This window comes from Pinus tabuliformis, chromosome X (assembly GCF_031772625.1).
Source record: "Pinus tabuliformis cultivar Carrire ecotype Pingquan chromosome X, CPIR1, whole genome shotgun sequence".
In the NCBI taxonomy this organism is placed as follows: domain Eukaryota; kingdom Viridiplantae; phylum Streptophyta; class Pinopsida; order Pinales; family Pinaceae; genus Pinus; species Pinus tabuliformis.
The window spans coordinates 574,940,737-574,965,687 of record NC_142308.1 but is presented as its reverse complement, the minus strand read 5'-3'; the positions used below and the strand labels follow the sequence as shown (position 1 = coordinate 574,965,687).

General features: G+C 39.2%; 1 protein-coding gene across 2 annotated transcripts in view; it reads left to right on the top strand.

The window, feature by feature from the left end:
* The window catches only part of LOC149141312 (magnesium transporter MRS2-1-like), a 58,903-nt gene extending 42,579 nt beyond the window's left edge, over positions 1 to 16,324 (top strand). For both annotated transcript variants that reach the window (XM_089446634.1, XM_089446635.1), the window contains exons 3-6: positions 14,742 to 14,866; positions 14,953 to 15,288; positions 15,408 to 15,455; positions 15,706 to 16,324. In XM_089446634.1, coding sequence (XP_089302760.1) covers positions 14,742 to 14,866; positions 14,953 to 15,288; positions 15,408 to 15,455; positions 15,706 to 15,936 — 740 coding nt within the window. In that variant the 3' untranslated portion in view covers positions 15,937 to 16,324. The remainder of the gene's footprint in view (positions 1 to 14,741; positions 14,867 to 14,952; positions 15,289 to 15,407; positions 15,456 to 15,705) is intronic.
* The last annotated feature ends 8,627 nt before the right edge of the window (positions 16,325 to 24,951 follow it).

Genomic DNA, 24,951 nt, shown 5'->3' with positions numbered 1-24,951 from the left:
AAACCAGTGTGAGTGAGCGAGATTTTTATCTCTTATGAAAGAATTTATTACAACAAAAAATGACAGCAAACAGTCAACTTATCTCCCTGATTTGATGCTCAGAATTCCTTGGGAAAAGTGCTGTAGCCGCCTCCTCGAATTTTGTGTTATAGTCTCAGAAATTCGTGCCCAGCTCACTCAGGAAGTTGTGCCACTGCTGTACAATCTGTCAGCAATAATTGTCAGTTCCCTGAAAATTTGTGCCTCTGCCTTAAACTTTGTGCACCAACAGTCCTAAAATCTGCCCTCGATTTCAGAGCTGACACCTTGATTTTTGTGCCCCTGATGTCACAGTAAATGCTTCTCACAGGCTCGAAAACCATGCCCTGTCTACTCAGAATTTAATGCTGACCGTCTCGAAATTCATGCAGCAGTAAATGCAGCCCAGACCCTTGAATTTCGTGCCAATTTTAACAGCAATAACTGCCTGTCAGTCCCCTCGTTTTCTGTGTTCAGCCTGCAGCCATAAATGTGCTGACACCACCCTGAAATTCATGCTGACCTAGCTGCAATTAATGCTGTAGATATGCCTCGATTTCTGTGCCTTCTCAGCCTAGTAATGCGTGCCCTTCTGTCTGGAGCTCACTGCTGTACTTAGCCATCTCAGGCTCCTTTTCTCCAAATCTCATGAATAAAGTGTTCAAATGGTGCCTCATCGCTTTTCCCTTTTCCCCTTTCTTCTCTCATGATGAAGAGAGATCTGAACCTATGATCTAATGGCTGAGATTAGATTTTAGCCATTTAGGTCAAAGGTGGGGGTCTAATCCCTTTATTTCCCTTTTCATTAATTGCTCAAAAGGTACTCTGTGACTTTATGTTTTATAAAGTCACTTTATGACGTTAATGTGAAATAAAGTCATCTTTATCTCTCTTAAAGTCAAATTATTTTTCTTTCTCATAAAGTTAAGTCAAGGGGGTTACATTAGGACACTTTTTCCTAGGCTAGACACCAAGTCTTAGGAACACTTATCCTTGGTACTTTTTCTACCATTTCTCCCACACGCTGTATGATCTGGAGTGGTCCATACCCAATGGGTCTAATCTTCTATCCTTTTCCCTGTTTCTGCTTCTTACCAAGATGTAACAAGCCAAGTGATCCATACTGAACTTATGAGAAACTCTATGCTTGTCATGCCTCTCTTTGTACCTTTGCTTAGCTTTATTCAACTGTTCTCCCACCTGCCTGTGAATCTGCTGTTTGTTTCTATAAATTTTGCAGCTTTCTCCTGTTCATCACTACCATCCATGGGCTGGATAGCGACTTGTGTAAATGACAGATCAATAGGGTGTCCGAGGTAAGAATGCCAAACATGTCTCAACTGAGGATTGGTTGTCGGAGCTACAAATAGCTTGATTATAATAGAGTGTTGAATGTAAGCTAGACACTCATGCCAATGTGTAGCAGTGTTGCAAACATCTCGATAACATCCCGATTTTATCTCGAAATCACGATTTTTTGGCTTAGCCAATGTTTGCCGATTTTCACTGATATTTTGATGGTATCTTGATTTTGCTGATGTTTGCCGGCTTTTACCGATATTTTCCCTTTTTACGATTTTTGGGTTTTCCAGATCCTTGTCGATTTTATTCCGATGCCGAGGTTCGCAACATTGATGTGTAGCATGCTTCCTCTATATCCACTTAGCAAATGGACTATTGTTTGATTCACCACATTCGTATGTGCAAATTTTTGGGGTTGGAATGCAGTGCTCCTCCTCAATGTGGTATATGTCATAACCCCTATGCATTCCAGAAATTGCTCAGGAATCTGCTACCCCTGCCTGAAATGACGAACTATCACAGTCTGAAAGTACCCATATGTGCTAGAAGAACAACTTAGTCGCTTCTTGGCGACTGATGGTTTTCTTGAATGGAATCAATTGAGCCATCTTGCTGAACCTGTCTGGGACTACCAGCTGGTAGTCATGTCTATGTTGGCCTTTGGCAAACCTTTAGGGAAGTCCATGGAGATGCAAGGCCAATAAACATGCCTTTGAAGGTCAAACAATGTCTTTCCACCTCCAAAGTATTCAATTACTGTGGAAGTATGGGCTTCTCTTAACAGTATGGTTCTATTTTCACCATTCAGAGTACGTAACTTTTCATCTTTATACAGTAAACCATCTTGCAGATGCTAATCAGGCTTCCCATCTCCCTGTTACAATGGTACAGCTATAGGATGGAAGGCCTTATCCCCTTCATAATTGACTTGCAGGTCCACAAGGAAAAGGCTGCAATTGGATAATAAAAGACGAGCAGTTGCTGATCTAGGAGTTCTAAATAGGAAATTATATATTATTGGTGACCCTTGTGAAAATTTCAAAACTGAAAATCCTATTGCAGCAACTGGAAATTATTCTTCTAATTGTTAATTAATTTTAACAATTTATTTGCCATGGCAAATATTCCATAAATCACATTGCAACCTTCACAAATAAAATACTGTGGAAATAATAGTGCTGGAAACGGAGAAAGTACTAGCACACACAATAAAACTGACACCATTATTTTTGGACAAAAGTCCCTGGAAAAACCCAACTTGGGAAAACTAATGCCGTAGCTGAGGATTTTTATTATTAAGCAGCAGTGAAATTCTGAGTTCAATCTATGGATTCTCAACTAGCAATCCAAACAACAAGAAAATCTGGCCAAAATTATTTAAGGAAATTTCCCTTCTTCCGCAAGCAACACTGACACAACTTCCCTTTAGAAATTTTGTCCTCCTGGACCCTATGCATCAACGTCTGTGTAGTTCTTGCACAGACCCTTGGACATCTAAGCCCGAAATTGCCTCTGGTGAAGTTGTTCTACCTGTCTTTGGTGAGGAAACTGATTCTTTGGCCCTCTGGAAGACTTTCCCGGCCTCTGGAGGCTGAATTGATTTTTCCTCCAGCCAAATCGAATTGCTTTTCTGAAGCAACTGCACAGTCCTTTGTGCTACCTCACTGGAAATAACTCGGCCTCCTTGCTACTGCCTCTTCGGATCTGGAAAACTTCCTTCGGATCACTGTTGCTGCCCCTCACTGTATCTGCTTACTCACTGAAGCTCGAACTCTATGGCAGCTGATTGCTGCTGCTTTGGAAAATTGAATTCTTCATGTGACTCTGGTGTATTCTCCATCACCAAATCGCTCCCTTCTTATATCTTATTGTTGGGACTCCAACGACCAAGATTAAATCTTAATCGATGGCTCAAATCATTTATGGATCTATCTGTGTGAGTTTCTAGAGAATTCTTACTTTGACTTAATTAATTCTGTTTAATTAACCAATTTTCCAAATTTAGACTTGGGAAACATTAAAAATATTGGTTAATAATCTTATTAAGTCATCTCTAGGTGGAATTTCCAGAAATGATTTCTGGGTTTTGGAGATCAAAGTTATTTTAGTCTCTCTACCAAATTTTGTGGCTAGAACACATCTAATGCTACAGATTCACATCCTTGACGGATCTACCACCGATCCTTAGGTAGAACGGCAGATCTGAAAATCAGATCTGCAGTTCCACCTTTTTTTCGTGGTTCTTGGAAAAATGGAACTGCGATAGCCCAATTCGCAATTCCAACGACTCAATTCATGGTTCCGGAACGGATCTGCGACAGATTGCAATCGGATCTAGGAGAAAGGTGGACAGTTCCATGGACTTGGTTTTTTTTTGGACTTGGGTTTTCAAACTGTTATGTGAGGAATTATTCTTCCCGAACACTTCGAATGTGCTTCTTAGATGCTCCCTAATGATAATGTTAAATTCCTAAAGGGATGAAAATGAAAGATAAAGGATTATCTTTCCATTTCATCCTTTTACTTAAATTTTTAACATTACGGTGAAATGACTCAGGATGTTTGAGAGTGGTTCCATTCTCATCCGACTTCACATGGAGAAAATATAATGTCATATCCCATTCAAAATTCAGCAGACTTAACAGTTTTCAGGATTTCAGGATCAATGGGATTGTGGCATTTCATTAGATTATATCATGTATGAGGGTATGCGATTGGCATATAATCAAGAACACCATGCCCTATATGTACCTTAGTGTTGGTGGTGTTGATTGTTGAACTCCTTTGTAATGACCTTAGCACAAATGTACCCTTCACTCGAGTCAAAATCATTGATCAAGCATGTTAAGCTTTCTCTACCATATTATAAGGCTTGGATTAGGCCATTTGATCAAAATTGGGCAATGTTGACTAATATCCCTAGAGAATCAAAGTAGAGGCAAAGGCTAGACAAGAGGAGAGGAATCTAGATTCTAGATGGTTGATGTTTGAATAATTAATCATTGATGTACAATGGATGCCATATCTATCTTGATTTATGTACAAATATGCATGTTTTCATATCTTCTACAACTAATTTGGTATTTTGGATGTTTTTTTTAATATATATGCAAATATATATATATATATATATATATATAAAGCTTCCGAGACGCTTTGCTTCCTAGATTTTTGGAAAATGATGCTTTCGATGCTTTTCTTCCAAAAAATGTCCCTGCTTTGTGCAACATTGCATTGGCACGATGCATTGATTTTTTGGGTTTGGAGGTATGGCATTGGTCAGACGAGATTTTCTTTTGGCAAGGGAAATATGTAGTTGATATTCTGAGGAGGTTCATGATGGTGGACTGTAGGCCTATGACTGCACCTATGATCACCAAATTGAAGAAGCTAATGCTTCAGATTTAGAGTTGGTGGATCACACTTTGTATAGGCCACTGATTGGTTCTTTGATGTATTTGGTCAACACTAGGTCCAATACATGCATTGCTGTGAACACCCTGAGCCAGTTCATGGTGGAACTGAAGGAGGTGCATTGGATTGCAACAAAGCATGTGCTTAGGTACTTGCATGGTATAATGGACTATGGGTTCAGATATGTCAGGGGTGATGAAATGAAGTTGCAAGGGTGTACAAACTTAGATTGGGATGGGAGTGTAGTAGACTGGAATAACAACTCAGGGTGTTGCTTTAGCTTTCTATCAACAATGATTTTGTGGTTCATCGGGAAGTAGACTTCGATGGCACTTAATTCAATAGAGGCTGAGTATATGGCAGCAAGTTTGGCAAGTTGTGAAGCTATTTGGCTTTGCAAATTGCTAATAGGATTAGTTGGTTAGGAGTTGGATCCTACTATAAAGCTTTGTGATAATCAAAGATGCATTAAACTCGTTGATAAGTTAGTGTTCCGTGATAGGTCCAAGAATATTGAGATCATATATCAATTCATTAGAGGCAGGGTCCGGAGAGGAGCAGTGAAGCTTCAATATATCTCCATAGATGAGCAGGCTGCAAATATTCTCACCAAGTTCCTGTTGAAGGGGAAGTTTGTCTTCTACAAAGATAAGCTAGGAATGGTGCAAAATACCTTCCTTGCTAAGAGGTAGTGTTGATAATTATAGTAGTGGATAGGTACTTCTGCATTGGTTAGGTGTCCAACATGCAGGAGTCATCCAAAATATCCTTAGCACACTTGCTCAATTTATTGAGTAAGTTGCTTTTGTAATTTAGCCTAAGTCTAACTATAGAAAACACAATTAATTATGTTGGCTATTGAACTAAAGAACCAAGGAAAAATACATTATTTACTCTAGTGAATTTGTTTTAATCTCAATCGTTGACCTCATGTGGGTTAGGATTTAATCCTAGCCATCCATCACTTTGGAGATTAAGGTTAGGGATTTAGCTCCATAAGAAATTATAAAAGCATGGTTAAAGATAGGAGAAACAAAGAATAAGAGTGAGTGTGATACTCAGGGTTGAAGAGAAAAGAAATGTTGCATCAATAATAGGAAATTCCAAAAGGAGACTTGAGTGGAGGCTAAGGCCAAATTCATTTTATGTGTGAGTGAATTGAGTTGCAGAGAGGCTGCACATGTGACAAGAATAGCATGTGAGCTGCATGTGTGGAGGGTTCATGTGAGACAGGCACATGTGCGAGGGTTTCAGAAGCTACAAAGGCCGCATGAGTGAAGGAAAATTCAGCTGGGTGCAAATGGGGGTTTTCAGGGGTAGATTTGCTAGGTTTTAAGTTTGCTGTGAAAATTTTGTATTTTCTATGTGGGCCATATTCCTAGTACGGGAGGCCTCATTATTCAAATAATAAAAATGAAGAGTAATTGGAGGGTTATTTGCTGTGTGAAAGATTTCCTCTGTGTGTGTTTCCATTATTTAATTTTCTGTGAAAAATTCCAGTGTGTTCTAGATTTAGTAATTGCAGAAATATTTTCTGGGTATAAAAATTTCTGGGAATTAAGACCAGATCTAGAATTGAGAAATTAACATAGGCAACAAGTAACAAAGAGGGTTAGACCTTGTTGGGTACCATAAATCACAAAATCCAGATGCAAAATTCTAACAATTTTCTCGAACTCACTAGAAGGGAACCTTCTACATTATGGATTGATGTTGAAGCATTCCCTCGAGATGGAAGGATGGGAGAAGACTGATTAAAGAGGTGGGAAGAGGGATGGTAAAAATCAATGTTGTAAACCTTGTGTTGGAAAGTATATCACTGAGGGTCCAGAAAGAAACTTATTGGCAACATTGAGGCAAATTGGAAAATATCAACAAGCCTAAAAAATATGTAACATTTTACTTTCAAATTTTTAACCATCTAAAACAACCCCTTCCCTTTGGCCCTTTTATGGGCAAATGTAACAATGAGTAAGCTCCTTATTCTCAATCCTTTCATTTCCTCTTCGAAGTGAGCAAATAATCCAAAAATCTCTCGAGTTAAGCTAAAATTTTCCATTTTCTCACAATATTTCACCGATATGATATTTTTGAAAATATTGCGATATATTCAAAATTTGAAAAATCACGTTTTTTTCTTTTTGTGTCTAATGATAATATTAAGTTGAGAGGATTGCGATATATCATGATGTTGATTATATATTGTCAATATTTGTACCATTGCTAAAAACCAACATGAGATGCAATCTCGAAACTCAAAGTTGAAGAGGGAAGACCCAAACTAGATAGTGAAGGATATGAATAGTAGTTCCAACTTCCAACACCTCCTTGAGTGAGGAGGATTATGGAAATGAGAAACCAATGGATATCCAAATCAGTGTTGCGAAAATCGCAATGTTTTGAAAAGATCACGTTTTTCCCCAAAAATCGCAATTTTTGTATTTTATTTTTATTTTTATTTTAATACTGCTGATTTTCACTGATTTTATCCCGATTTTTATGATTTTTTCTTTTTCCGGACCCTTGTTGATTTAATCCTGATCACAATTATTGCAACATTGATCCAAATGCATGTTGTAAGTATAGCTAGTGTACAAGAATTACCTACAAGAGCATATTAATAGATCCAATAGATGAATGGAAGAGGAGATCAAAACAAGAGGAGCATCCTATTTATGCCCTGCTAGCCCTTAGGGAGTGATTCCAATGTTGTCCATAATTCTAGGGCACACCACCGTTGTTTTGATTGTCTAATTGTGTTTTGAACCCTTAACCATAGGAGGAAGTCAATGAACCATGTGTGTTAGGACAAAAATGAGTTCTCTTTATTGCAAGGGAAAATTGAGAATTTATGTTAATGCTACAAAGGTTTGTAAGCACAAAATCACCCATGGTAATTAATGCACAAAGAGAGTAAAAGAGAAGGATCAGAGGTGACCAGTTTCGACTATTTAATATGAGTGCATCCATCAAAGAAAAGGGGTGCCTGTTGTCCCAAAGTGTGTTTTTGATTGCATTGAGCAATCTTTCGGGCCACAATAAATGCTATGTTTCCCAACAATGAGCGGGTAATTTAGGAAAGGACCTAAATGGGAGGTTATGTGGCCAGAAGTGATTAACTAGGGTATGAGACCAAGTAAAATATGAAGGGAGACCTACTAGGCTCCTTGATCCAAAACAAATTACATGATACATTAATTTTTAAGACCAATTAAGGGCTCCTAAATTATATGTTCGGATCGTAGGAGGGACACTCAAAGGAGGGGCTTTAGCACTTGTCTTCTATTTGGATTATAGGAGGAACACTAAAAGGACATGACCTTAGTGCTTGTGAGATCACGACATAAGTGGGTAGGTATCCTTGTGTAGTCCTAGGGTGGGTTTGTGTATACTATATAGCTAATGTGTAATGCGAATTTTTTTATGGTAGGTTCATGTATGGCTTGTACAAAGTGCAAAATCTAACACTCTAGTAACCAGTGGAGATCTTGATTTTGTTTGGCATATGATATCTTGAGAAGGCAATCATAACTCTTAAATGTTTGATTGAAATAGTTTTATTAGCATTTCTCAATCTTTGAAACCTCTCTAAGCTAAATTTTTTTGTAATAAAATCCCATAAAGTGGGCTTCATTCCTTGGACTTTAAGCTATCGAGCTTCATTATGTGCATAGTTACCAAACTCAGCTTGGCAAAAAACTCAACGAAGCAGAAAAGTCAAGTGCTTGCATTGGTTCAAGGAAATCAGTGTGACAAAAGAGCAATGTTGTTAAAAGCGCGATCGGGATTTAATCGGCGCCGGGAAAAAATCGGAAAAATCGTTAAAATCGGGAAAAAATCGGAAAAAATCGGGAAAAAATCGTTTGGCACAAAAATATTCATTTTTTTTCATTTTTTTTCAATTTTTTTAATATCTAAACCATCTACAACATAAAATAAATACATTGACACATAAATATGATAAAAAAACTAATATATAAGATGTTTAATATCATTTCTAGCGCTAAAATCACACATAACATTGAATCATGTCCTGAATAGTAAGTCCTGAGTCCCAACTCAGCCTCAAAATATCAACAAAAAATATGATAATGTATCTCATCATGTCATAATGTCATATACAATAAAATGAAAGTCTAAGACTCTAATCCTATTGATTTCCTCTGCCCCTCTTGCGAGAAAATGTCACTGCTTTCCCTTTCCCCCTAGATGAAGATGCTGGTGCCTGTGGTGGTGGAAATGGCAGTGGAGTCTGACGTGCTCTAGAAGCTGAAGAAGTAGCTGTAGAAGTAGCAGCTACTGTAGGTAGACAGAGACCACATCCTCTAGTGGTAGCCCGGGTAGGCGGTGTCACCTCCTCCTCCTGCTCCTCCTCCTCCTCCTCCTCCTGCTCCTGCTCCTGCTCCTCCTCCTCCTCCTCCTCCCCCTCCTCCTCCCCCTCATCCTGCACTAACCAATCCTCAGTGGGATCCATGAGAGGCCTCTCGGTCTCAACCCTCCATTCAGCAGTGGTGTCAATCTCATCCAATGAGATGGCTTCCATATCAGGTGTCTTGTCTAGTTGCCTCACCCACAATCGAAGATTGTAGTAGACATAGACCATGTCATTAAGTCTACGAGACTCCAACCTGTACAAAGTTCATGAAATAATAATTAATAATTAATATTATAAAAAAAAATATTGTTTAATGAATTCAAAAATTTATTTGGAAATTTGCAATATTTTAAATGTTTAAGTGTTAAGTTGTTAACCTATTGCGCTTCTTGTTGTGTATTTTTTCAAATACACTCCAATTGCGCTCACATCCCGAGGAGCTGCATGTTTGGCTGAGGATGCGTATGGCAAGCTTTTGCAAAAGGGGTACTCTGCCACCATACATCTTCCACCATGCGGCTACAACAAAATTACAAATAAACATAAGAAAAAAATGGAATTTGAAGAGACAATGAAATTTGAAACAAAGTTACAAACTAAAAAATACCTGGCATTTTGGCCGTCCTATCAAAGATAGCCATATCAAAGCCAAATGTGCCACCTGACATCTTATACGTCTCAATTTGTTTAGAGATCTCCATACGTTGTTCTGGAGTTCTCACCATCTTCTGGACACAGGTTAATAATCCATCCATGATCTCAGCATCAAAATCAAACCCACATGCATAAGAAAATGCAGGGTTCAGGAAAAGCCCAGCAGCATGAATGGGACGATGGAGTGTTTTGTTCCATCGCTCATCAATGACGTTCCATAGAAGGAGTTGTCTCTGGAACCCATCATCTCCCTTGTCATCATAGTAGGACCGAATGGCTTCTTTGGCCCTGTCCATGGCTTCATACAAATAGCCCATTGCGGGCTTCTCACCATCTACCAACCGAAGAACCTTTACCAAAGGTTCAGTGACAGCGCACACCTCCTGCACTCCCGCCCAGAAGTCTTCTTGGTATGAAACAAGTCTGCAGACGGCCTCTCCTTCTGGTTTGCGGCTCATTGGCGAAGAACGCCACTCCTCTGAAACAAACATTCTCTTCAAATCCCACATAGATTTCAAGAGGGATTGAAGAGATATGAAACTCGTCGCAAACCGTGTAATGGCGGGGCGCACCAACTCTTTGTTGTTGGTGCATTTTCTCATCAAGCTAAGCACAGATGTGTGATTGTAAATAAATTTTGTGATGGTTTTTGATGAGTCAACAGCCTCTTTGACAAAGGGAATTTTCCCTATGTCCTCTAACATCAAATCAATACAATGGGCAGCACAAGGTGTCCAAAATAAAGTAGGATGCCTGTCCATAAGCATTCTACCAGCAGCAACATAATTTGCAGCGTTGTCCGTTATGACTTGGACAACATTTTCTGCACCCACCTCCAAAATAAACACATCCAGCAAATCACATAAATTTTTTGCATCTTTGATTTGATGAGTTGCATCAATAGATTTGATAAACATAGTCCCCCTGGGACAACTAACCAAGAAGTTTATAAGGGTTCTCCCCTTTTGGTCAGTCCAACCATCTGACATAACAGTGCATCCTGTTTGTGCCCAGGATTCCCTAAAATCCTCCAATCTTTGGGTGCAGTCACGCTTTTCATCTTGAAGAAGCCGGCCTCTGAAATCATGAAGAGAAGGGATTTTGTACCCCGAGCCAACACTGGCAATAGCATCAACAGTAGGTTGGAAAAATGGATTATTCCTTACAATGCTGAAAGGAATATCACTCCAGAGGAGAAATTTTGTCATCAACTTGTCAGCTTGTTCTTTTTCAGTTCTTTTCATCATTGAACCGATAGTTGGTTGTGCACCAGGTGTGGTTCGAGGAACAAAAAATGATGATGCAGCTACCGGATTGACTGACGCTGCAGTAGAACCAGTGCCACTTGGCCCACTTCCTTCAGCTGACCTTTTTAGTTGCCTTTTGAGTTCTTCTTTGGCCTCTTTAGAGTGCTCTAATTCTCCCAATGCTCTCATGGCTTTTCGGATAATTTCAGCATTTGTATTAGGACAGGGCACCACATCACGTCCAGGGATTTGTGCAAGGTGGAACTTCAACTTGTACACCCCCCCGAATATCTCCTTTCCTCACAACTTGCAATACAAGTTTTGTCTATCATTCGGAGTTTTAGGGTCACCATATTCCCAGAAAGGATCCAATTTCCTTGGCATGTTTGTTTTTGAATTTTGAATTTGCAAACCTATGGAAAAAATTAAAAATAAGGATTAGGAAATAGGAATTTAGGATTACATAATACAAATTACAATTTAGCATTTGCAAAATTACAAGTTAATTATTTCCAAAATCCCAATTTCTAAACCCAAGTTACCCAACCAAATGCCAATGGCAAATGCAAAAAAACAATGAAAATTCAAAAAAAAATAAACAATGTTTAAAGAAAATGAGAAAATAAAAATAAAAAATTGGTTCTCATAGTCATAACAAATAACCCATCCCAAATCAATGAAAAATTTCCAAAAATTCTTTAAAAACAATGAAAAACAAAGTTTTTATAGAAGCAAAACAAAAAAAAATTAATCTACATACCTGGTTTATGGACAAATTGGTGATCTTGGCTTGGATTCCTCCTAAAATCGCTTGGATTCGCTCCCAAATCCGACGGCAACCCTCTCCCTCACTTCTTCTCCTCCTCCTCCGCGCGGACTGCTCAATGAAATAAAATAAAAATCGATTTTCCATATAAAACGCCCGCTGCCCGCGCCTCTGGCGATTTTTACTGAAAAAATCGCGATTTTTTTGAAAAAATCGCCTATAAAAAAAAGTGCCGATTTTTATCGATAAAAATCGCGATAAAATCGGATTTGCGAAAAAATCGCGATTTTCCGATAAAATCGCGATTTTATCGCGATTTTAACAACACTGCAAAAGAGTCAAAAGCTTGACTTTGATCAAGAAAAACTCGGGAAGTACAAAATGACATGATTTGGAGGTTATATAGACACCTTGGTGGGTTCGATTTGGTTCTCATGATTAATCAGGGGTCAAACTTTGACTCACTATTAATTGTGAGTATAACTTGGTCACATGAGCTTGACTTAACTTGAGCTGGAAAAATCATTTTGATTCCAAAACAAGTTATAGTTGCAATTCTATAAGTAAATTCACTGTTCATGTTTCATGGAATATACACAGTGTTCCATGTGGACACATCCCCTAGGCCGGGGAGCGTGCCCTCTTGCCAAGTTATAACTGCAATTCTATAAGTAAATTCACTATTCATGTTTCATGGAATATATACAGTGTTCCATGTGGACACATCCCTCAGGCCGGGCAGTGCGCCCTCTCGCTTCCCCATGCTCTTGGGGAAACATTTTCTCACGTCCCCCTTTTGGGGGAATGTGGGGAAGCACTGGGGGAAACGTTTCCCCAGTGAGGGAACGTTTCCCTTGTAGGGGGAGCAGAGGCATGCAGGGGGGACGCCCAAACACTTTTCATTGTTCCAGTTTTGAACTTTTGACTCTAGATACTGATGAATGAGTCCTTGAATTTTTTAGTATTTATTATTTAGTACTTTTTGAGAAATTTACTATTTCACTGCTTTCTATGTTTACTTTTTGTTTAATATTCTATGGCTATTTTAGTCTTCAGCATAATGTCTTTGTCCTATGATGAATTTTCTTTTAGATGTGCATTGCATAATTTCAACTGTCAAATGATGACTTTAATTTAGATGTACCTTGCATAATGCCAAATGATGAATTTAGATGGAACATTGCATAATGTCAAATGATGGATTCAATCTACTTTTAGGTGTACATTGCAGAAATGATAATTCATTATAGTCTAATATGAAATGATGAAATTCATTTGATCTACATTTCATAATTATTAGGATTTAGTATTTAGTTATTGACATATTGTTCGGATTTTATTTTTTATGTATTAAATTTTTAATAATTTGATAATTTTTATGACTCCTACATCCCCCCATTTCCCCGAAATTGCCCTAAATTTTGGGGTTGCTTGTATACATCCCCCTTGTGCGTATCCGCGCTTCCCCCTCCCAGAATCTCGGTGGAACATTGAATATATATTTTCAAATTTTCAAGGAAGCTATGTCAATGTTTGAAGACGATGGAGAGCCCTTTAGCAATGGCCTTTCACATTTCCAGTAGATTTTTAGGGGTCTTCTTAGCCATATTTGCTTCTTTTAAAAATTTTTCAATCACCCAAATATCTGAAAAAACCATACTAAATATTATTCCTTTTCCATACATTGCTGACCCAATTCTCAGTCCTTTTTTCAGGAAGAAACAGAACCCAAAGTTAATGAGAATACTCTATAGGAATTCAGATGGTATTCTTCATGACACACTTCATCTTTGTCAAAGGACGAGGCATAGAATCTATCACCTAGATCCTCTTGTTGGTGTGTGCTCATTCCCCTCTTACTTGCAGCCTCTCGATTGTTACTACCATTACCAGGAACAACAGCTGTTTCAATTGGGGAGGAGGAATCCAAAGCATTTCTTCAGTGAGCCCTTTCACTAATTGCTTACCATTTCCATTTATCCCTCCACTAGCATCTTCCCTCTCTTTATTATCGTTGCACTTTGCTGCCTCCAAGGACATCAACTAAAAGGTGGGTTAAATCATAAAGCTCACCTGCTTTCTCAGGATAGGATGAAGCACTTAAACTTCCTCCTCCTCTTGCTAATTTGATCAAGATTGTTTCCACTTTCAGAAGATGTGCTTTCAATTTTCAGTTTCCAGTCTGTTTTATCGTAATCACAGATCAATTGTACTCCATTTAATTCATGTTGACTTTCTCAATCTGTGGTTGCATTTGACTGGCCAAATATTTTTGGTAGGTTTTAACCCTGTACAGAAATTATCTGCAAATGAATTCTTAAAACAAAAAAATAAACAATGACAAGAACATAAAACAACTATACACAGATTTTCCCCTGGATCCCAAAACTGGGACTACCAGATTGATTTTTCATTATATTATTTCAATGTTACAATATATATATATATATGTGCCGAAGCATTCAAAAATCCCAATCCATTAACCCTGGATTAGAACATAACCGTAGTTCCCTTGACTGGATCTACAAAATACCATGGGCAAAAAAGCATCATGCCCAAAACCATGTGCAAAACCCATGCACAAAACCACGGGTAGGTCCGCCCAACTATTATTGGGTCCGCATAAAATAAAAAAAAAAATCCCGGGCGCTGCCCCGGGTAGCTCCCCCTGCAAACCCTTCGACAGAGGGGCTGCCGCTCCCCTTGTGACCCCCTCACTCCACCCGGCACAACGTACAGTGCATGGAGCTAGTCGTGGAAAGAATATAACACACACCCAACATTTTTATCTAGAAATGTAAGAGCATACTAGTTTATCAGTATGATTTTGGTTTCTTATAGTCAAATTTATCAGGCCCTTGCTTTTGGTGGTTCATGTTTCTCCATCTTGTTCATTACTGGTGATTGTGATAATTTTTGTTACCAAGGATCTTTTCATGTTCTGTCTTGTGCTTGTTGCAGGCAGCAGAGCTAGAAATTGAAGCATATCCTGTATTAGATGAATTGACTTCAAAGATCAGCACGCTAAACTTAGAGCGTGTTCGGAGACTGAAAAGTAGGCTTGTCGCATTGACTCGAAGGGTTCAAAAGGTGTATATCCTGAACATTTGCATGTTTCTTCATCATAATCAACATTATTATATAATGGGGTATAATTGGCATAATTTTTAATGCAGGTCCGAGATGAGATAGAGCAGCTCATGGATGATGATGGAGATATGGCTGAGATGTATCTAACTGAGAAAAAGGAGCGAATGGAGGCTGCTTTTTATAGAGATCAATCTTTATTTGGTTACAGTTCTATTGGAACTGGGGCATCAGTTTCAGCCCCAGTTTCTCCCATATGTTCTCCACCTGATTCTCGGAAGTTGGAAAAAACTCTAAGCTTTGCACGAAGCAGGCATGAAAGTATGAAGGGTTCTGAAAACAATGATGAACATATTCAGGAGCTAGAAATGTTACTTGAGGCTTATTTTGTGGTTATTGACAGTACTCTGAACAAGCTAACATCAGTAAGTGGTTATAATAACCTGGATTACTTAATCAGTGTATCATTTTCTTGAGACTTTAGAACTTGTAAAATAGTATTCAATGGGAGTTTTTGTCTAATTTCTGATCTTATGGTGTTCAGCTGAAGGAATATATAGATGATACAGAGGATTTTATAAACATTCAACTGGTAAGCCTCAGTGTTTGGTCCGAGTTTAGGTTGTATTGAATCTTTCAATTGCATAAATCCTTGCATTCCAGGTTCTCGTCATTGCCTCATATTCCCCCACTTGGCCAGGGGTTGCAATTTGGCAAGATAATAAGCATCTTTTCTGTTAGGTGTTTGGGTCAGTACACTTAGGAATGGTTGTAGTATTACTTTTATATTTTATTGACTTTATTTTGAGGTGTTTCTAATTTTTAAGAATGTCCCTCAACAGGATAATGTTCGGAACCAGCTGATACAGTTTGAACTATTGCTCACAACTGCAACCTTTGTTGTTGCTATATTTGGAGTTGTAGCTGGAGTCTTTGGCATGAATATTCCAATTGATCTGTTTGAAGAACCTAAGGCTTTCAAGTGGGTTCTGATAATAACTGGAGTTACTGGGCTCATCATTTTTTTTTCTTTTCTATGGTTTTTCAAGCATCGACGGTTGATGCCACTGTAAGCTTCTGTATTATATCCTGGTTAAAAGCGTGGAAAATTATTTATGGGGAGGATAGTGTCTCAGACTGGTTTTCTATATTGATAAATGTGAAGTGCAGTAATTTATTGGATTTTGGAAGAGCAGCACGGTTTAGAACAATTCCTAGTTGATCTCACGTTTCTGCAAATTAGCTGTGCTACTGAACTGAAGTCTCAGATATAAAATAAAGAATTGAATGTAGGGTTGCTGCACACTGCAATTCTTCAAATTCATGAGGATCAAACAGAGAAGCTTGTCATCCTCATTATTTAGTTTTCAGGGGAATATTCTTCTTGGTGCGTTTGTATTACAAAGAATAACTGAAGTCTTGTTCTGGCCTTTAATCAACTGAAAATTGATTCTTCCAGCAGACTCTGGTTCACCCTCACCTGGATGAGTTTGGCATTTTTTGTTAGTCTTCATGGACGTCGGATACCAGTCCTCTGATTTCAGGATATGATTTGCATTATTCATTAGACATTCATATATTTTTAGCATGTATATTTGATTTTTCATTTCTTGGGAGACTACTTTAAACTATGCTTTTGAGTTGTATTTTTGGCATCTGTTTGACTTTTTCTGTACCAGTGAGGTGTTGACTTCAAATATATCTAGGAGGTGAGAGTACACCCAACAATGTTGAGGAAGTCCTATTAGAATGACCTGAAATAATGCTCGCCTTTAAATAATTGAGGCTCCATATGTGGGTCCTTGAAAACGTAGAAGGATTTTTTGGTCAGAAAAGGTGAAAATATTTAGAGGAAGTCGTCGTCCACATCAAAATAAATCCTTTTATATTTGTTTATACTATTCCCCAAATCAGTCTTGTTAGATACAAGCATTAAATAACACCCAGTCAGTTGTTGCCCCTTCAAAGTTGCTAGCTATATATGGATTCTTCCATCCTATAACATTGGAAAAGAGGATAGATTAATCCTTTTGTATTTGTTTATGCTATTCCCCAAATCAGTCTTGTTAGATACAAGCATTAAATAACACCCAGTCAGTTGTTGCCCCTTCAAAGTTGCTAGCTATATATGGATTCTTCCTTCCTATAATTGGAAAAGAGGATAGATTGCAGGACATCGCCCATTTTTAAACATATAAACCATCAAATTCCTGCTACATTGGACCTGGTGTGGATGCAACAGATTTCTAGATTCTTGGGGAGTTTTCTATTTGCATATCCGAAATTTATAAACGCAGCGAATGCTGCCATAATTTGGAAAGATCACTGTAATCTATAAATACTATGCAATTTTGCTTTTCATTCCCTCTTGTACAAGAATCAGACAGAAGATTGCAGACTTCAATTTTGATTTCAGAAATATCCCAGCTGACTTCAGGATATTCCACTCATCTTCTGTATTTTCCCAGCTCTCGACTGTGTTATTTTTTGGTGTATACCCCTTGAAATTAATTTACCTCCGTCCCTCCCTCCAAAAATGGGAAGAAAAATGATTGTTCCTTTAGATGCCCATTACGTACAAGATTTAAGTAAGGCGAGATGATCAAGATTAGCCACACAACACTGTTTGGGAAAATAAAATAGCTAAAGAAAAAAGCAGATGTAATTTCAAATTCGAGATTAGTTTTGGTAAGAAAATATTTCGTCAAACTACTAAAAATTCACAGTATATATGTCAGCATACTTTATAGAAGAAAGAGCATTGCAATTGCAGTGGTCGCTAGCAGTAGCTTTGAGGTCATTAAAGCCACAAAATCTAAGATAAAGCAGATCCAAGACAATATTATCAAGTCACTCGACCCCACAGGAAAATTTGAAGGTTCCAAAGTTTAATGGTTCTAGCATGAAGAGTACAAACAACACAAACCAACATTAAAATCATAAAAACAATAGATTATTCCGTTTTCAGGGTCAGGTCAGTTGCAAGAGGATCACCCTCCTTTTTATTGTGGTCCTATCCATTTCTTGATTAGAGGCTTGGTTTGTAGAGCACCAACTTCCCATTTACGATTCTCATGTGTTAGGGGATTTTTGAGGTCTAAAATGAGCCTCTTAAGAAAAATGTACAACCAAAATAAATTTTATAAGAACCAATAGGATTCAAGACGATGATGTCAACCATGATGGATGATTCACCATTTTTGGAGTAAAAAAGTAAAAAAAATTAAAAATTAATACAATAATAAAACAATAAAACTATTTTTTCAACTTGTATTTTTAACTTATTTCCCTAAGGTTTTATTTAAATTTCCACTGGGATTTTTCATTGGATGCAAAATTTAATTCTTCATCGAAAGAGTACTCATGTTGCATACTTTTGATGCACCCAGCGAAATAAAAGTGAGAAATACATGAAAAAACATGATTGCAATCACGTTTTTAATGTATTTCTCATTTTTAGTGTAACAGGGTCCATAAAAGTATGCAACATGGGTACTTCTCAGATGAGGAATCAAATTTTGCATCCAACGAGTGTTGCCACTCAAAATTTGAGTAAACCCATAAGGAGATAAGTTAAAAATATGAGTTAAAAAATATTTTTTTTTTTTGTTAATAAATTTGATGAAAAATAGTTTTTGTTTTCTGGCTTTTGTTTTTATTTGTTCTTTTAAAATTTGATGATGTAATCAAATCTTATTTTATTTCTCCACTATTATTTTATAATTTTCTTAGGAGGCCATTTTAGTCCTCAAAATTTCCCTAACGATGCATCAATGACCTAGTTTTATATCGCTAGTGCCTGTAACCACACAATCTAATAGGGCCATAAAGAAGAGAAAACTTAAGGGACAATTACTAGACTAAGTGACAACAATGGGGCAATGACCTAATGTCACCTTGTTGACTTGGGGTAGCATCGGATGTGCTCTAGCTATGAAATTTGGTAGAGAGGTTGGAACACATGAGATCTACAATACTCAGAAGGGGTTTTCACAGATTCTAAATAGTTCAGGAGATTAAAATAATTAATATTTTTAATGGAGTCTTAAGTCTAAACTTAAGGAAATTAAAATATTAATGTGGATTAATATAAAATTGTGTTAGAATGGTCCAAAAGACATGGATCAAGCCAAATCTAATCTTAGCCGTTGATTAGGGACTTAATTTCGGCCATTGTTATGTCAACGAGAAAAGTATAAGAGGAGGCTTGAGAGTCACTTGCAGAATACATCATATGATCAGTCATTCTATTCTCTAGAGCAGGGTTTGCTAAGAGAGATAGAATCAGTGATTGGAGTTGCAGTTGAGGGGCATTGAGTACAGAGAGACAGAGAGACAGAGATAGTGCCAGGAGAGCAGCGCAAGAGCTAGAGAGAGTGACGCAGTAGCAGTCAGGGCTCACGCAGGGCCACGCAGAGGTAGGCAAGAGTTGCACAGTGCTTCAGAGAGGCCAGCGTTGCTGACACAGAGTGCCAAAAGGCTGACGCAGGGCCTCCTAAGGCTGACGTAGACCCATTTAGGGTGACACAGGGCCAATGCTGGGCAGAGAGACGCTGACGTAGTCTAGAAAGGCAGACGCTGGGGTTCTGGGGCAGATTGGAGTTGAGGAGCTGCTGAAAGGTTTATCCGGGGTTTTAGCTGGGACATTTGTCTCAGGCTGAGAGGTACTACTGCCAAGGAAATTCTCCGTTGGGTAAGTCGGATTTGGCACCCAGATTGTACTTTGAAATTGCTTAATAAGAAAACCTTTAGATAGCTGCACCAGTTTTCTCACATTGGGTTTTTCTAGGGACATTGGTCCAAAAATATCAGTGTCATTTGGTGTGATTGTTTCTGCTTCTTTCAGTTGATGATTTGTAATATGTTGAGCATGCACTAGTGTTTATTTTAGTATTTACATTGTAAATAACTTGTTAAGTAACGAAACAAGTAGGTAGGAATAAATCAATAAAGTGCATGGAGAGTTTCTAACTGGTAGACTTAGAAACTTCAACATGGTATCAAAGCATGGTTGCAGATCACAGGAGAACTGAAGACATCAGTCGAGCGGAGCAATAACAACATAAAATAGCTGTCCCGAATGACATAAGCTGTTTCTAGCTGAGCAACAACAAGGGAAGGGTGACGCAGTTTCTACGTCATCAAGGGTGAGGCATGAAGAAGTAGCGCAGAGGCTAAGGGAGGCAAAGGGAGACTCACGCAGAACCACGCAGAAGCTAGGAGTGCTGACGCAGTTGGCTAAGTAGGTTGGGTTGCTGGTGCCGGGATTGCGCAGAGCCTAGGAGTTCTCACCTTCAGGTTGCTAGGGTTTAGGAGGCTGTGGGAAAGTTGCAGAGTGGAGTTGGTGAGGTACTATAGTCAGAACAATACATGACAGGGCAAGGCCAAGAGGAGGGAGTTGCTATAGAGTGTTTTTCGCCGAGAAATCCAGATCAGTGGTGCGGTTGCACAGACGATCAGAGTAGGGGGGCATCTCGACATCGACAGAAGGATTTCCAGGAGGAAATTGAGACTCAGAGGGAGTCTCATCGAGAACTTCCAGGAGGGAAGTAGAAGAGCATCGTGGCACTACACGGAGTAAGAGACCAGGACAAGCTGGACGGAGCGTCAAACTTCGTAGTCTGGAAGGCCAGAATCTTATCTGTACTTGACAGAAATCATGTCAAGCACTTCGCCTTCAAGACGATAGCTATACTAGTCGATCCAACTGAGAATGACAAGTATGAGGAAGCAATGATGAGGGCCAAGAGCATCATCCTTAACGGGGTCAAGGACCATGTAGTACCACACATTGTCGAGAAGGAAACGACATATGAGATGTGGGAGGCCCTAAAGAAATTGTACCAGCATACTTCTGTGCAGAGAAGGATGTTACTAGAGAATGAGCTGAGGTTGTATCAGATGAAGGGAGAACCGATTGACACCTTCCTCGGAGAACTGAATGAGATCTGAGATCAGTTGACTGCTGTAGAAGCCACGTCGAATCAGGAATTGATGGCGAGGACAACGCTGAATGCAGTCTCAGAAGGCTGGGAGGTATTTGTCCAGAGTATACTAAGTAGAGGGACACTTCCACCTTGGGATGGGATGTGGGCAGCTCTTCGCCAAGAAGAGATCAGACGACAGTCAAAGGCGGGAAGCAACAGTAAGGGGATCAGAGTCAAAGAGGAGGAAGATGTTGCCCTAACACTTGAGGGGAAACAAGAAAAGCAGAAGGATCTCTCCAAGATCAAGTGCTTCCACTGTGGGGAGCTGGGTCATTATGCGACCCAGTGTCCAAGGAAGAAGAGTAAGGGAGAGTCTTTCGAGATTAAGGCAACACCAACAAGGGCAGAGAAGGAAGTGGAGACAGACGATGGCTGTGCCATGAATGCACACACGCGACTTGAACGGAAGTGGGGAGACATCGAGTTGTAGTCAGGCGGACTACATGCGATGAAGGGCAAGATCCTTGAGGTACCCAACCTTTTGGATTAGACCCTGCTACGGGAGCTTTGAAGAGGAGTAGCAGGATTGGTTGATGTGGGTAGAGACAGATGCAAATGGAGCCGCAGAGAGAGCTACAATGCAGGAGTCCCAAGACAGCGTGAGGCTAGTAGGCTGCAACAGTGCGAGAGGCACGAGAGCGTTGCACCAGTGCAGGATGGCGCAGAGAGGTGTGCAACGGTGTGAGATGCAGGGAGTTGTTGCAGCAACGTAAAAGTTAGAGAGGGAGCACTTATCAGCGGTAGAGGGAGCTTCAACATCAGGAGGGTCTCTAGCCCAACAGAGAGGTCAGAGTTGGGAGATCAGTTACTTACTTCTCAATAACTGAGTTGCAGTGCATCAGTGTGCAACACGATGCAACATGATGAGAGGAGATGCAACAGTGGCAGTGGCAGAGCCATGGGCAGCAACACAGATGCAGAGGGAGCTGTCGTACAGATGCAGTAATGGCAGTGGCAGAACCATGGGCAGCAATATAGGATACAACAATGTAGAGGATGGTGGGCAACATGCCTAGCATCAACATATAGACCGATGCCAGATGATCAAAGTAATACTCAGTGAGGAGTATTGCTAGAGCACAGTGCTCGCTAAGAGGGAGTGTTGATTTGGGGTAGTATCAGATGTGCTCTAGCTATGAAATTTGGTGGAGAGGTTGGGGCAAATGAGATTTCCAATACCCAGAAAGGGTTTGGGCAGATTCTAAACAGTTCATGAGATATTAAAATAATTAATATTTTTATTGGAGTCCCTAAGTTTAAACTTAGGGAAATTAAAATATTAATGTGGATTAATATAAAACTGTGTTAGAATGGTCTAAAAGACATGGATCAAGCCAAATCTAATCTTAGTCGTTGATTAGGGACTTAATCTCGGCCGTTGATATGTCAACGAGAAAAGTATAAGATGAGGCTTGAGGGTCACTTGGAGAATACACCAGATGATCAGTGATTCTATTCTCTAGAGTGGGGTTTGCTAAGAGAGAGAATAAATGATCGGAGTTGCAGCTGAGGGGCATTAAGTACAGAGAGACAAAGATGCAGAGATAGTGCCGAGAGAGTAGCGTAATAGCCAGAGAGTGACGCAATAGCAGCTAGGGCTCAAGTAGGGCCACACAGAGGCAGCCAGGAGTTGCGCAGTGCTTCAGAGAGGCTAGTGTTGCTGACGCAGGGCCTCCTAAGGCTGACGCAGACCCATTCAGGGTGACGCAGGGCCAATGCTGGGAAGAGAGAGGTTGACGCAGTCCAAAAAGGCAGACGCTGGGGTTTTTGGGGCAGATTGGAGCTGAGGAGCTACTGAGAGGTTTATCCGGGGTTTCAGCTGGGACATTTGTTTTAGACTGAGAGGTACCACTGCCAAGGAAATTCTTTGTTGGGTAAGTTGGATTTGGCACCCAGATTATACTTTGAAATTTATTAGTAAGAAAACCCTCAGATAGATGCACCGATTTTCTTGCATTGGTTTTTTCCGGGGACATTGGTTCAAAAATAACGGTGTCATTTGGTGTGATTGTTTCTGTTTCCTTCAGTTGATGATCTGTAATATGTTGAGCATGCACTAATGTTTATTTTCAGTATTTACATTGTAAATAACTTGTTAAGTAACAGAACAAGTAGGTAGGAATAAATCAGTAAAGTGCATGGAGGGTTTCTAACTGATAGACTTAGAAACTTCCACACACCTTAGTTAAGATTCTTTGTTTTTTTCGGACTTTCACCGATGGGAGGAGTGTCGGTAGGAAGAAAATCACTTAGAATGAATAGATCAATGATTTAAGTATGATGTGATTCCACAAAGCCCATTCAAGGAGAGACTCAACAATGACTCAATGCTGTAAGGAAGCTAACAAACTCTCCAAGAAAAGTGTTAAGATGAAGAGATCAAGATTTAGGGTTTTAGATATGACGCCAATAATAGGTGTTCATAAGGTCAGGACTCTAGGTGATGAGGTAGGATCCCTCAAGGAAGCTCTTTATGATCTTTTAACACTTCTTAGGAAATCCCCGCGTTAGACCTAGGGTTTTATGAATAATTGTGGGAAGAAATGCTTCCAAGGTACTCACTAGGTCAAGCTGTTGGAAAATCAAAGTAATTATATTAGGGTTTTATTCTCTTTTCTTGATAATTACTTGTGAGTGTGTTGGCTTCTTTTATTTCTTTATTATCTTATTTTTCATCAAGTGATTACCAAATAATGTGTGTATGATGATCACAAAACAAGAGACATAAGATATAGGCACATGCTAGGGAAAAATCCCCCCTCGAGGTGAAAACCCAGTGAAGTTTATTTTTCCTTTCAATAGTATTCTCTGCGACTCTTTACCCTAGACCAAGACCAGACTTTCCCTCCACACCATGTTAGCGTCCTAGATCTTCGACCCCTTCCAGCAACTTTGGCTAGGCAACAACGCCTGACAACATGCAGTGTCCGACAACATGCAGCTTCCGACAACAACAAAATCTTAGGAGACTTTGATCTCCCAACACAGACCATGAAACAGAGAGAGGCACCAAAATCTCGATTTTCTTGCTCTTTATAGACTTCCCCAAACTTGCATTTCTTTCGACCTCCCGACAACAGACTTCGTACTTTTCCAACTCTTCTTGAGATATCAAACTTGCTTGAGAGCGAATGCTACAAATGAATTCGACCTCTTTGTATATCTAGGCTTCTTGTGGGTCGAATTAGGGTCCCTAGGCGGACTTGGTCTCTCTTGGGCCAACATGATGTGGAGGGTACATAATTCATATTTGACTTAATACAAAACCTTTCTACATGATTCAAAAGCCAAAGAAGGGTCTCTTTGAATGTACAATGATTCTATAAACTCAATATTAATCATAGGAGTCCTCAATGGGGACTTTGACTAATATAATGATGACCTAAGCATGAAACACATGCTTTAATAAGTCATTGTTACAATAATAAAAATTCATTTTCTTTGTTCTTTTGACAAGTACATTACATAATGACTCAAGTACATAATTGAAGACTGAACATAGTTACATTTTCTAACACTCCCTCTTAACTAGGGAGGTATTCATAATGTACACATACAATGGAAGATCTCAAACTATATGAAATTTGAAGAACTTTTCAGACACTGCAATGCCATGGACTAAATTCCCGACCAATGCAATCTATTCAGTCAATCACTCAAAGTTTAGGCATCACAATGCCATGGACTAGATTCCTGAGCAGGGAAATCTATCCAAGTGGGAATAAGGTGGACTCAAGCTTTCAGCGCCTCTAGGTACCATCAAGCTTACTTGCTAACCACCAACCCAAAAATACAATTGTGTATCCAAAATAGAGCTCAATAATTAACACTATCTTTTTAACTTCAGGATCCAGAGATCAATACAGAGTGCTTGCCAGATGTCTCCCCAGCCAATGCTTCACTTGCAAAGCCTCAACAAATCTCTTCCATTTCCTTATCATTAATACAATCACCAATATCTATCAAACCCAACAGATTCCTTAGGTATTCGAACTTATGAGGAAGAGCCTTTGTTAGTGTGTCTGCTACCTGTTCATATGTCGGGACATACTTCACGATCCCATCCTACACCAAATTCCTAATAAAGTGGAACTTATTATT